The sequence below is a fragment of the Peromyscus maniculatus genome, chromosome 7 (genome assembly GCF_049852395.1).
Source record: "Peromyscus maniculatus bairdii isolate BWxNUB_F1_BW_parent chromosome 7, HU_Pman_BW_mat_3.1, whole genome shotgun sequence".
Taxonomy (NCBI): Eukaryota; Metazoa; Chordata; class Mammalia; order Rodentia; family Cricetidae; genus Peromyscus; species Peromyscus maniculatus.
In genome coordinates, this window is record NC_134858.1 from 46,517,665 (window position 1) to 46,531,216 (window position 13,552).

The 13,552-nt window shown below is 47.6% G+C and overlaps 1 protein-coding gene across 2 annotated transcripts in view; it reads left to right on the plus strand.

Annotated features, from left to right (window-relative positions):
- Positions 1-13,552, plus strand: part of Drd2 (dopamine receptor D2) — a 66,821-nt gene that overhangs the window by 50,794 nt on the left and 2,475 nt on the right. Inside the window, exons 2-7 of one of the 2 annotated variants that reach the window (XM_006972364.4) lie at positions 2,528-2,843; positions 7,272-7,381; positions 8,387-8,523; positions 9,718-9,908; positions 10,864-10,950; positions 12,497-12,827. In XM_006972364.4, the coding sequence (XP_006972426.1) occupies positions 2,559-2,843; positions 7,272-7,381; positions 8,387-8,523; positions 9,718-9,908; positions 10,864-10,950; positions 12,497-12,827 (1,141 nt within the window). In that variant the 5' untranslated portion in view covers positions 2,528-2,558. The remainder of the gene's footprint in view (positions 1-2,527; positions 2,844-7,271; positions 7,382-8,386; positions 8,524-9,717; positions 9,909-10,863; positions 10,951-12,496; positions 12,828-13,552) is intronic. The other variant, XM_006972365.4, reaches the window with a different exon arrangement.

A 13,552-nucleotide genomic window follows, 5' to 3' on the forward strand; every position in this document is an offset into this window, starting at 1 on the left:
ATAGGTGGCTCAGAGGTGCTGCTTAGCAGGTACTAAATCCTTAGTTCAATTCCCCATTGCTAAGAAAGCAAGCAAACAGAATAGGAGTGAAGAGTTCCTCCAGACTTTAATGCAATGCATGGTGCTTCGTGTGTAGCAGGTTCAATAGATGCTGATTGAATAAATTAATGTCAGAAGCAACCAGGCTGCCTGATCAATATGTACATACAGGTCTCCTGCTGTGTGTTCCAAGTAGGAAGAGGGACCCATTGGCTTTGCTGAATACAGCATCAATAAGACATGATGCTTCACTGCCTTTGAATTGAGAAACTTGCTGCAGGATGGCACTCCATGTCGCACCACACTGAATTAGACATTTCCGTTTCCCCAGGGATCTCAGAGTGGTGGTGCTGAGTAGGCAATCAGCCATCTGCTTTTTCCCCCCATTTTCATCCCAAATGACATTGACTGTCTGCTTTCAAGGCCATCTGGGTGGTGGAGCACCTGGAGGTCATAGTGCTTTGTGTGGAACGCCTCAGAATGCCAATACATTTCATTGCGTCCCGTGAAACTGAAACATTTTTGTTAGCATTGTTGAGACTGTATTATGTGTGCACTGTTTCAATCACAACCATAACCCAAGCCAAGCCTGATACCGCTCAAGTCTGCTTCTGAGCCCCCGGCTACATTTTCTCTGTGAGTGCATCACTGCCAGCCCTAGGGAAATCCAGGAGTTGCCATGGATGTTTCTTTGCCTTCTTCGCTTTGTTCCCTTTCCTGTCTCCGTCTACTCTCCCACCAAGCTCCATGACACTGACTGCTAAGGTCTGTCTACGTCCACTTCCTCTGCTTCCATCCAGTGACTGCCATCTCTTACTTGAATTAAAGTTACCTCATTTCACTCTATGCTCTCTTCCACTCTACGAAGCCAGTGAACTTTCCAGAACCCCAATTTAATGCTATCATTCCTTTACTCCTGAGTTTTCATGGACTCCCATCCTGAAAAGGCTCAGTCATTTTGGCTTATGAATGTCCCTCTTTTCATTTTCCTCAACCTTATTGCCGTGCCCTATATTTTTAGTTGAACAGAATCATTTGCTGTTGGGACTGTGCTATGTTCTCCCTGGATGAAACATCTCCCAATATTTAGTCACTTATCAGGCTCCCCTACTTCATCTCAGGCCTACCACAAGGTATGTTCTGTGGAACCTCGTCATTTCTTGCTTGGATTCCTGCAATGGTTTCCTGCTGGTATCATGCTCCTGCTGTACACCTCTCCTATCTAATCTCTACTATGCTCAGATTCATCACTCTGCAAGGCAGATCTTAACATGTGGTTTCTGCTGCCCCTCGATCAAGTTAAATGCCTTTTCAGGACCTCTGTGATCTCCCCTATATGGCTGCTCTGGTTCAACTCACACCAAGATCCTCTAGGTTTCTGTTTTCTCAAATCTCTTTTAAGCTCTCTTATATGGCACCTGGGCCTTTCTGTCTGGCCTCCTCCCATAATCTCCAGCTCTCTACATATCCTTCAGGTTTCAGTTGAATGCCACTTCCATCAGAAAGCCTTGCTTGAGTACATAAACTAGGATGTGTATCTTTCTCCCCATTCCTTTTCCTAGTCCCTACCACCACAAAGTTTATTGCTTGATTAATTGGCTATTGTTTTTTTTTCTTTCTTTCTTTATAGTAAGTACTAAAGATTGAACCCAGGGCCTTGTGTATGCTAGGAAAACACTCACCCACTGAAATATACCAAAAGGTCTTCTTTTAGTTGTTTGAATTTTTGAGACAGGTTTCACTAAGTTGTCAGACTGACTTTTGAACTCACTCTGTAGCCCAGGCTTGCCTGCATCAGTGTTGGGAGCAACAGGAATTACAGGTCTGTGCCACTGAGCACAGTAGCTATTATTTCTTCCAGAATATAAGATACAAATCCATGTATCAGGGCTGGAGAGATGGTTCAGTGGTAAAGAGCACTGACTGCTCTTCCAGAGGACCAGGTTCAATTCCCAGCAACCACATGGTGGTCACAACCACTTGCAATGAGATCTGGTGCCCTCTTCTGGCCTGCAGGGACACATGCAGGCAGAATACTGTATACATAATAAATAAATAAATCTTAAATAAAATGTATATTTTGTTTACCTGTATTTTCCAGCTACAGAGAGAAAGATGATAAAGAAATGTTCATAGCATCAAGCATTAAGGAATGTCTGTTCCTGTTTCCATCACTAGGTGTTGGAACTCCCATCCTAGGTTACTATGCATGTGAGTGGGTTGAACAAATGAAAGAATGGATAAGCAGCTCCTTTGAAATTTATTTTATTACACATGAAAATGTGTTTTTCCTTTATTATACCATCTGCTAGAAGAACAGAAGCAGGCCCCAACATTAGAAGATCACTGAATATGAGCATAAAAACTCTAGGTTGGAAAATTCTCTACTTTGCTGGTGCTTGGGTTTTCTTCAGGGAATGCTCTGCTAAGAAGAAGCCTGCCCAGAAAGTCCTCCTGTTCACTCTCTGTGTTCATTTCTCCCGGCCAGAGCCTTGCCACCCAGTGGCCCCGCTGCCCCAATGGATCCACTGAACCTGTCCTGGTACGATGATGATCTGGAGAGGCAGAACTGGAGCCGACCCTTCAATGGGTCAGAAGGAAAGGCGGACAGGCCCCACTACAACTACTACGCCATGCTGCTCACCCTCCTCATCTTTATCATCGTCTTTGGCAATGTGCTGGTGTGCATGGCTGTATCCCGAGAGAAGGCTTTGCAGACCACCACCAACTACCTGATAGTCAGCCTTGCTGTGGCCGATCTTCTGGTAGCCACACTGGTCATGCCCTGGGTCGTCTACCTGGAGGTAGGTCTGGATACCTGTCTTACTCGAGGAGGACCTTGTACTGGAGTCTGGATTCTTAAACCCCAGAGGTTTCTGCCATTTTCCCCCACCCCATAGTCTTTCCTTCTCCTCTGGACTCAGGTTTTCTCTTTATGAAATAAACAGTCATAATAATTATGACTGTCATTCACAGTGTACTTAGTAAGTGCAGAGCCCCATGGTAAGTATTTTATACACGAATCTTCCTTAGGATCCTCAAAGTGGCTCTGGGTAGCTGGCATTGTTACCATTTTGCAGATGATGGGCACTGGGCAGAGTCTTCTCTACTCACATGTACATGTCTTCTCTACTCACACAACTGGAAGGTCCAAGCTAGAATTCTGTCTTGCCCTGGAATTGCTTGTACTAGAAGTGGGACTAACTGGTGAGACTCACCAAGGAGGGGGCAATGTCTGTGCTCCAAGCCCTGAAACTCTTTTTTTTTTTTTTTTTTGGTTTTTTTGAGACAGGGTTTCTCTGTGCAGCTTTGCGCCTTTCCTGGATCTCACTCTGTAAACCAGGCTGGCGTCGAACTCACAAAGATTCGCCTGCCTCTGCCTCGCAGGTGCTGGGATTAAAGGCATGCACCACCACTGCCTGGCTGGCCTGAAACTCTTTATCACTCTGACCTATCTCAGAAACCGGGCCTGCTATTCTGTGGGGTCCTTACCTCCTCTTCCCAGTTTAGTTTAGTGCCTGTATCCTGGTAGAGGGAACCATGGACAGCCCATGCTGCAACCTCTTTCCCAGGGAGGATTGTGCAACCTCCCAGGACAGAGCCCAGCTGCACCTCAAGCTGGAGAGCAGGTAGTCCCCTGCTGAGGGCCCTGTGGCTGACACAATGTGGACACTGATGGAGAAACTGAGAACTGCCAGTTCTATGCTTAGTTCCTAGGACAGCAATCAGAGGCTCTGAGGAGATGCTGTCCATCTTCACCCAAGCCTCACAGTGAAGGGAAAAGCTGCTGGTGGAGAAGTCCCAAAGTGGACCCCTTCTCCTTGAGAATACTCTCCCAGCCTAGCAAGCAGATATGGGAAGCTGGGGAATTTCTGTGGGCACAAGCGAGGTGCCACAGCTTTCTCTGCCTGGGAGCCTAGGATGGCCTGTCAAGGGAAGAAGACAGTCTCAAGCCTGAGTATGTGGGAAGATGGGTGGATATTGAATATTGTCATTTTGTTTCTGTTGCTAGAAAATATTCTGACAAAAAACAACTTAGGGCAGACAGAGTTTATTTTGGCTCATAATTCCAAGTTCCAGACCATTGCTGTGACAAATCAAGGGAGGAGCTTGAAGCAGCTGGTCACATCTCATCCTCAGGCAAGAGCAAAAAGAAATAGATGTGTGCATGCTTAATGCTCAGCTTGCTCTGTCTACTCTTGTACAGTCCAGGGCCCTGCCTATGAAATAGAACCACCCACATTCATGGTGGGTCATCATGTGTCAATTAACCCATCAAACACACACACACACAAACCAACCTTCTCAGGCACAGACACAAGCCGACCCTATTCTCATTGAGACTCTCTCTCTTTTTTTTTTTTTTTTTTTTTTTTTTTTTTTTTTTTTTTTTTTTTTTTTTTTTTTTGGTTTTTCGAGACAGGGTTTCTCTGTGTAGCTTTGTGCCTCTCCTGGAACTCACTTGGTAGTCCAGGCTGGCCTCGAACTCACAGAGATCCACCTGGCTCTGCCTCCCAAGTGCTGGGATTAAAGGCGTGTGCCACCAACCACCCGGCGAGACTCTCTTTCCAGGTGATCCTAGGTTGCATCAAGTCGACAACTGGAACTAGCCACCACAGGCCCCCACTGCAGTTCCTCCCTGACCCTCTTGTGGGGGCCCTGGACTCTGTCCAGCCTGAGCTATATGCAGAACTTTCCCCAAAGACCCTCTTAATTCTCAGACTTGATCTGCTCCTGCTCCCTTAAAAAAGGAGGTTCTACACATTGAGCAATCATGGAACAGTGCTGGGGAAATAGAAGCACAAATGACCTTCATGTGCTTTGGCTCCCTTGCTTGTAAGTTAGGAAGAACAACAGTCCCTCCATTGTAGGACTGTTTGAAAATCAAATGAGTCCCTATATAAAAAGTGCTTAGAATGGTCCATGGATCGTACTATATAACAAGATCGATGACGGTGAAGTAGTGACAGATATCCAGAATCCCTTGACTTAGAAAGAATTTTCCCTTCCCCCTTCTGTCCAGAAGTGAAACATGTTCTGCTCAGGGCTGTACATGAGTTCTGTTGACTTTCAGCTTCCATGTCCTTATTAGACTGTGGAATAGGGACAAATCTCTACACCAACTGTATTGGGATCTCTAGGAACCTCAGTCACTCAAGAAGATGCCTTATTCATAATTTTTCATCATTATTTTAGAGGTAAAGCAGAATGCTTCAAGAGTCAAGGTGCAGAAAGGCTTTCTCGACTCCACCCCTTTCCACTTAGATAGCTGAGAGAATGATTCCTGAGAGAGGGCAGAGAGAGAGCGAGAGCTCCTGCCTACCTGGAGACTTCCAGGTCTCCCACCCTTCACAGAGAGAGCCACTGTGAGCCTTTTTCTAGAAGAGATGAGATCGCAAAGAGGTGTCAGAGTCGTTTGATCACTTATTCCACACTGATTAAGCATTTTTTCCTACTCTCCCCTTGAGCCTGGGAGGAAGTGCCATGCCATGAATGAAAAAAAAAAAAAAACTGATGAGGGCTTACACAATACAGTCTGCTTGAGACAACATGGACAGGTCTCAATAGGAGGCTGAGAACGTGCATCCAGGCAGGAAGTACCACAAAGGCTTGTAGCAAGGAGGAATCACTGCTCCTAACTACTCTCCAGAGTAAACTGTTCCCAGGATCATAGAAACAGCACCTTCCTCCTTCACCCAGGCACCAGGCAAGCTGGAGAAAAGTGGGTTTGAGAGATCCTTGAAGGCAGGCACTGTCTGGACCATTACCCCCTCTATCCAGAAGTTTAGGCCAGTGTGTAGCACACATCAAGATGCTAAATAGATATCTTTAGAAAGGATGGATGGCCAGTGGGAGAGAAGAGGGTCAGAGAAGATGGGAGAAGAGGTCCTTGACATCTCAGACCTGAGTCCTCAGGGACATGAAGGCAGTTTCTAGATACCAGTCTCAGGAGGGCCTCCAAAGCTAGTGTGAACCAGATCGACCTAATGCCCTGCCCAGTGGTCCTTTGAAAATAAATTCTATATCATGGAAGCCCTGTCTGTTTACAACTGGATATTCAGTAGTTGTCAGCCCCGCCACAATGCAGGAACAGGTTCATGTGAACCCCCAGAAGATATACACAGAAAAACTGCTGCTCCATCCGTGGAGGTGGTGGCAACTCTATCACCCCCAGTGGAGCTTACATGGTGATGTTTGGTTTTGTGTCTGGAAAGGGAAGAAAGGGCAGTGTTGGTGAGAAGCAATATGGCAGTTAGTATGGGGCCCTGCTGAGCTAGGGAGCACACAGTGGGTACTTCCCTGCTCCAGTACATGGGTGGGTCTTCCTCACTCCTCTCTCCTGTGAGTAGAAGCCAAAGGTTTCCTCTATGGTTGGGGTTCCTCCAGTCTTGTAGAGTTAGCTAGCCCTGGGAGGGATAACTTCACCTTAGATCTGTAAGATGCATTGCCAAAAATCAGAGAGTATAGTGACTGGTTGTCTCTGTGGTGTATAGATGCTAACTAGACAAAACTGGATGTTTAGAAGACTCATAGAGATCATTAGCTAATCAGCCAGGTGCTTTAATAGATTAAAATTCAAAGTTGAGGCACTTAGATGAGGTAAGTCATCTTTCTTCCAACACAAAGTTCTCGGCACAAAGTAGTTTCACATGTCCAAAGAAGAAAGGTCAGGGGTACAGGCCCCAACTCCCCAAAGGTACTACTTGCTCCCCACTGCTGCTCAGCTAAAGACCTGTAAGATTTCTGTGATGGATAATAGGGAATGTCAGTCTGATGGTTTCTAGAACCATCTAGGAGACAGACCTCTAGCATGTCTGTGAGAGATTTTCCAATATTCAGTTACCTGAAGTGGAAAGACCCACTCTAAATGTGGGCATTGCTACCCCTGGGTGTGGAACACAGGAACTGAATGCAAGGAAAAAAGCAAGGTGAACACCTACGTTCATCTTCCTCTGCTTCCTGACTATTGACTCAACATGACCAGATGCCTCCAGCTCCAACCACTGTGCCTTTTCCACCATGTTGGACAGTATCCTAAAACTGTGAGCCAAAATAAACCCTTCTTTTACATTGCTTTTGCTAGGTATTCTGTGACAGAAAGGAGGAATGTAGCAAATACAACTGCTAGGGCGGTCCCTTTGAGATTATTATGCAACCTTCCCCAGTAATGAGCCACTGGGAAATCATCTCCACAGCCCTGCTTCCCGTCCATGACATTGTTTTGTCGCCAGGTGGTGGGCGAGTGGAAATTCAGCAGGATTCACTGTGACATCTTTGTCACTCTGGACGTCATGATGTGCACAGCCAGCATCCTGAACCTGTGTGCCATCAGCATTGACAGGTAAGGGCAACCAGGTGGGGTGAAGTGATCCTGGTCATTCACCTTTCTGCTGACTGCCTCCCCTCCCCTCGGGGTCAGGCTGTCTGTGGTGCTGTAATTACTGGCTGTGTGCATGTGAGTCCGTGTGAGTCCATGTGAGTCCGTGTGTGTGTGTGTGTGTGAGTCCGTGTGTGTGTGTGTGTGTGTGTGTGTGTGTGTGAGTCCGTGTGTGTGTGTGTGTGTGTGTGTGTGTGTGTGTGTGTGTGTGTGTGTGTGTGTTTGGCTAGGATAGTGTACGTTCCCCATGGACTACCCAGACGGTAACTTGTATGAAAGAGTTGGTTCTGACTGGAGCTCATGAGAAGATTGTAGAAATTATTTGAACTCCATGATTCATTTTCTGGACATGAAAAGGACACTCGTCCCTTAAGCCATGGTATTGAGTTTGAATTTGGTGTCCAGCAGAAGCCACCTGGTCAAGGGGGCCCAGGCCACACCTGCTTTACTAGGCTGTATCCTTAGAGCCTTTCACTCCTGTGTGCAGACATATCATGAAGGTTTCCAGAGGCCCTGTACCTCCCCCTCACAGCATTGTTGGAAGATCAGATGTTATTGGGTGAGGCAAGCTTGGTGGAGGAATGTGAGGGAGGATTAAAAATGGTTGCCACTGTAATCACTTAATGCTAAATGGGGTTAAAGCCTTGCTTGATGAGGGACAGAACTACCAGTTGTCAACAAATTCTTCTACCTTCTGCAGTCCAGTATAGTGAGCACGATTTCAAATGTGCAAAGATCCATCAGAAATTCTGCAATCTAGGTGGGAAAATTAATTGGTGTGATGGCCCAGGAGCTGCTACACAGTAGCTGCTGCTCATTAAGTGCTTGCTTGTGGGGACAAGGGGAGGGGTTGAGTGAGTGCATTAGTCAGGCATCATAGAACCAAGCAGAAGGGGCGTCTGTGGTGCATCTTGTAGAGTGAGGGGTCTTCTGGTCTGCAACCAAGACTTAGGATCTCCACCTTTGCAGGTACACAGCTGTGGCCATGCCCATGCTGTACAACACACGCTACAGCTCCAAACGTCGAGTCACTGTCATGATCGCCATTGTCTGGGTCCTGTCCTTCACCATCTCCTGCCCACTGCTCTTCGGACTCAACAACACAGGCAAGTCTGGCCTTTGCCTGGGGCTCAGATATCTCCATCTCTCTGCTCTATTCGGGACATTGAGTGGCTGAGTCTTGGATACAGATATGGGTGGAAGCCCAGTGGTGGCCCATTCTTATCCCCAAGGAGGCCGGGTGCATCCCAACTTAGAGTTGTTTCAGATTGGACAGGAGAGGGAACAATGGCTCCAGGCACACTGGGACTGGGTGAGGAGCAAGGAAAATGACTGAGAGGAAGGAGGCCTGACCATTTTCAATTTCATTTAATATGTTGAAGCAAGCCAGCCAGTCTTGCACATGTGTGTGTGTGTGCTGGTGTATGTTTAGCAGGGAGGAGGTTACTCCATCCATGTCTGATAGTGGTATTGGAGGGAGGAGATTCAAACCCAGTGGGTCAGCTGAGTGAAGGTCCCATGATGCCTGGAGCAAAAAGCTAGAAACAAGTAGGAGGTGAGCCAACCTCAATACCCTTCCCGTGTGAGGCAGAGTCAGGAGCATCTCAGACTAAAGAGGAACAGAATACTTGTGTTTTGGAGCTGCTTCTCAGCAGAGAGACGAACCTACAGGTCCCTCTGTGGTTCATAGGCTATAGTGAAACCCCAGAATTGTGTAGTTCAGAATACAGCTGCCATAGGGATTCCCAGAAATGGGGAAAAAGCTAATTATACTTGAATTAATACAGAATGGGCTTGATAGCAACAGACATCTGGTCTACCTGGAAGGGACTATGGATGCCTATTAAACACTAGAGCACAGGTAAGTTAGTTCAGTAAGTAAAGTATCCTGTTACCAAAATTATGGAGTTGCAGGGTCTCTCCTTCCCCCATTACATATGAAAGGCTAAAGTAATGGTTTCCTCTCTTGAAAATGTTTCCTTGTGTCATTTCTTCCGAATCATGGCTCTCCTGTGTGCTTAGAAATGACAAAACTAATGAGCAAGTAATTAGAGAAGAGGAATGAAAAACCTGGAGGCCGTCAGTAGTACCAGCGTTACTTCTTGATAACAGTTGGGGATTTTATAGCTTGTTTTTAAAAACTGAACATTTATTTGCATCTACCATTTCCAGGCAACCATCAGTAACCAGTCTGAAAAATTGCCTCTGGTTCCCAACAAGGGGATGGCTGTCCTCTGGTGGTGCAATGGCCCTGTGGGCCTGTTGACACATTGTCCACATGGGTTTCTCCTTTCCCCCAGATCAGAATGAGTGTATCATCGCCAACCCTGCCTTCGTGGTCTACTCCTCCATCGTCTCATTCTACGTGCCGTTCATCGTTACCCTGCTGGTCTACATCAAAATCTACATCGTCCTCCGCAAGCGCCGCAAGCGGGTCAACACCAAGCGCAGCAGCCGAGCTTTCAGAGCCAACCTGAAGACCCCACTCAAGGTCCTCAGACTCAGCCCCAACAAGGGTCCCTACCCAACCAAGAGAGCTCATACTACACTTGGGTGGGGACCTGCGACATAACAGTAATGTGGAAGTCTAGACTGGAGGAGCTTCTGGTGGTGTGGAGGGGCTGGGTGATGGTGTGGACCTTAGCTGAGTGGAGGAATCTTTAGAAAGGGAAGATGGGGGTCCATAGTGGAAGCTAACTAGGATTGTCTGCGTGAAGACCTTTGTGGCTGCACAAAGCAGTTCTTGCTTGGTCTGGTCCTTGGTTTCTCTCTTCCTCCTCATGTCATTTTGCCTTTATCAGCCTGACCTCTCTGCTTCCTGTTCCCCGTCCTCATCTTCTCCATACTGTTCTTTTTGCTTGCGATGCTCTGCCCTTCCCTCCACGTACACCCCTGCCTCCCCTTTTCTACTTCTCTCCTGTGTCCGTCTGTCCTTTCCCTGCCTGTTTATCATCCAATCTCCCTCTTCCACTCAGCACTCCACAACAAAGACAGTATGGAAAGAACAAGAACTTACGGCTTAGATGCATCAGGTCCAAATCCTGGTATCCTCACCTCTTTTGATGTGTGTCCTTGGGCATGTTGCTTAGCTTCTGTGAGCCTCGGTTTCCTGGTCTGTCAAATGGGAGTCCTGTGCACTTCACAGGGTGGTCATGAAGATTTGATGTGAGAAGGGATGTGAGCACGTGCCTAGCATGATCCTGAGCAGGTCCTCCACAAAGAATGAAGAATGGGTTCTTTTTGCTCCCCACCCTGCCCACTTCTTCTCCTCACAGTGCCAACCTTCATTCTCACCCCAATGGTCTTCTGCAGCCATATTCCTCTAATTGCTGAGCCTCTGCTCAGAGTCTGAGTTCTCCATGGACTCCTTTGTCTTAGGTTTCTGTCCCCTCACCACCTCTGCTCCCCTCTGTCTTGTGTGACCCATGTACTGGCTCACTCCACAGGGCAACTGTACTCACCCTGAGGACATGAAACTCTGCACCGTTATCATGAAGTCTAATGGGAGTTTCCCAGTGAACAGGCGGAGAATGGTAAGTGCTCAGGTCAGGGACCCAAATGCCACCATCTTTCTGCCCCCAGTGGATTCCACAGTCCCTGATGCTGAGACCTCGTTAGCTATTTCAAGGGAAAAGTGCCTCCTGGCATCCTACTTTGCATCAACTGAGAGCACATTCACCTCGCATACTTCCAAATATGGGTGCAGTAAGATACCTCAGTTCTGCAAGGACAGATCCACAGAAGCTTACATGACCCACCCATGTAACCTAGTACAAGTGACAATAGGGGCTATTTCCACTTCCCAAACATGTGACAAGAGGAGCATTTCCACTTCCCAAACACGTGACAAGAGGAGCTATTTCCACTTCCCAAAGACCTGCCATGCTTTCTGCCATCTCATCAAATCCTCATGTGACCCTGGGAAGTAAATCTTATTGGTCCTCAGCTCACAGAAGAGGAAGCCAAGGCTCATGGAGTACAGGTAGCTCACCCAAGTCTGAACAGTTAGCATCGGACATGTACTGGAGCCCAGGTCTACGTGACTTCTGAATTCATACTCAAACTGTTCCATTCAGCATATGCTACCTTCTGGATAGGCAGCTTCTGGGGCTGTCAGCTGGTGGCTGGTGATGGGGAAGGGGAGGAGCAGAGCAGCTGGGGTGGGCAAGAAGCATATCCTGTATGTGGAACCCGTAAGTATAGATTCATAGCATACCTGAGTGTTTCCTAGTACTAGTTAGCATCAGAGTTCAAGAAGCAGGCCTTGAACCCACAGAGGAGTGTATGTAAAGTCCAGCAATATGTCTCTTAGATAGCAGGGCCCCCCACAATTTGCCTGTGTTCTGGGGATAGGACTCTAATGTGCTATTTGTGAAACAGGTAGTAAAACAGATCTCAGGTTATATTCAAGGCAGCAGTTCGTTTTCACCATCTGGGCATATAGGCTCTATTTCAGAGGCTGGTCTGAGACCACCAAGGTCCAGGACAAGAGAATCTAAAGAGGAACTTGGAAGCCATGTGTGGATCTATGCTGGACCTTCCAGGTCAGCCTAACAGAGAAGATATGGAGCTTCCAAATCAGCCCTTGGTTTCTGGATCAGGCTAGTCAGCCCACACGCCCATACTGGTGAAAGAGTCTGTACTCCGACCTGGCAGAGGGGGACGGGGAACATGATTTTCATGTAGTCAGAACTGAGTTCTTGAAGGTGAGCCAAGACTGAATGTCAGTCAGGGGCTTATCTTAGTAACTGGTTTGGTGTCTGTCCCTTAGTTAGAACCCAGAAAGTGTCACTTAGGTTCTAAAAAAAGAGAAGTGCCTGGGTGCTTTGCACCCAAGTGTTTCTAGGGTATTGAGGCTTTCCAAGGACTGCTCTAGGAAGTGGGCCAGGAGTGACTGCCATAAGTTTGAGTGCTGTATTCAGATGACCCCTACCTCTCCAGTGACGGTGACAGTCTTCTTTCTTTTCCTGTCAGAGTAACCTTGTTGTTTGCAGGAGTGTGCAGAGGGGCAGGAAAGCCACGGAGGCTTGGTGGCTTCTGCCCAGCGATTTCATCCTAAGTTCTCTGCCTCCACCACAGGATGCTGCCCGCCGAGCTCAGGAGCTGGAGATGGAGATGCTGTCAAGCACCAGCCCACCAGAGAGGACCCGGTATAGCCCCATCCCACCCAGTCACCACCAGCTAACTCTCCCCGATCCATCCCACCATGGCCTCCACAGCAACCCTGACAGTCCTGCCAAACCAGAGAAGAATGGGCATGCCAAGATTGTCAACCCCAAGATTGCCAAGTTCTTTGAGATCCAGACCATGCCCAATGGCAAAACCCGGACCTCCCTAAAGTCAATGAGCCGCAGGAAGCTCTCCCAGCAGAAGGAGAAGAAGGCCACTCAGATGCTTGCCATTGTTCTGGGTGAGTCAGATCTGGCTGATGGCTACAGCCCTGTCATGTCCAGCCTCGGCAGGGGAAAGGGTGATCCCCGCAGGTCCCAGACCTGTCTTGATAATCGTGACTAGAGGGTCATGGATTGGGTACTTTCTTAGTAACAGGTCACACTCCTTACATTTAAATAGTCAATATTCAATAGAGTCTCCTATTGTGCCTACGGTACAGAAGGGCAAACCAGGACTTTGTGTAGTTACCTAACTTGATCATGGTTATGTCAACTCAGACTGTTTGACTACAGTTTCTGAGCCTCACTGGTGTGTGGTAAGGCACCGTAACCTGTCCCACATTGGTGTCTTCTCCTTTTGGTCTCCCAGTCTGTGGGGTAAGTTGCCTCTCAGGGTTGTTGTCATAGGATAGCACAGGGTTGGGGAAGCATCACATATGTGTGTTATTATAGTGTGTTTTGTTACTATTGCTTTTGATGAGGAATTTTGAAATCTACGTTTTCATTTAGCCAAGTCCCCATGGGATAAAACTGTGAAAAATAAGATGGGCTTTTGAGAGGTAGCTCCAGCTTCTATGGGCTGGGAGAGGAGGCTCAGCCGGTAAAGGCGCTTGCCACCACCAAGCCTGGCAATCTAAGTTCAATCCCTCAGTCCTATATGGTGGACTGGGAGAATTAGTTCCCACAAGTTATCCTCTGATCTCCATGTGGCATATGGATGCTCATGCACGCGCGCACACACACA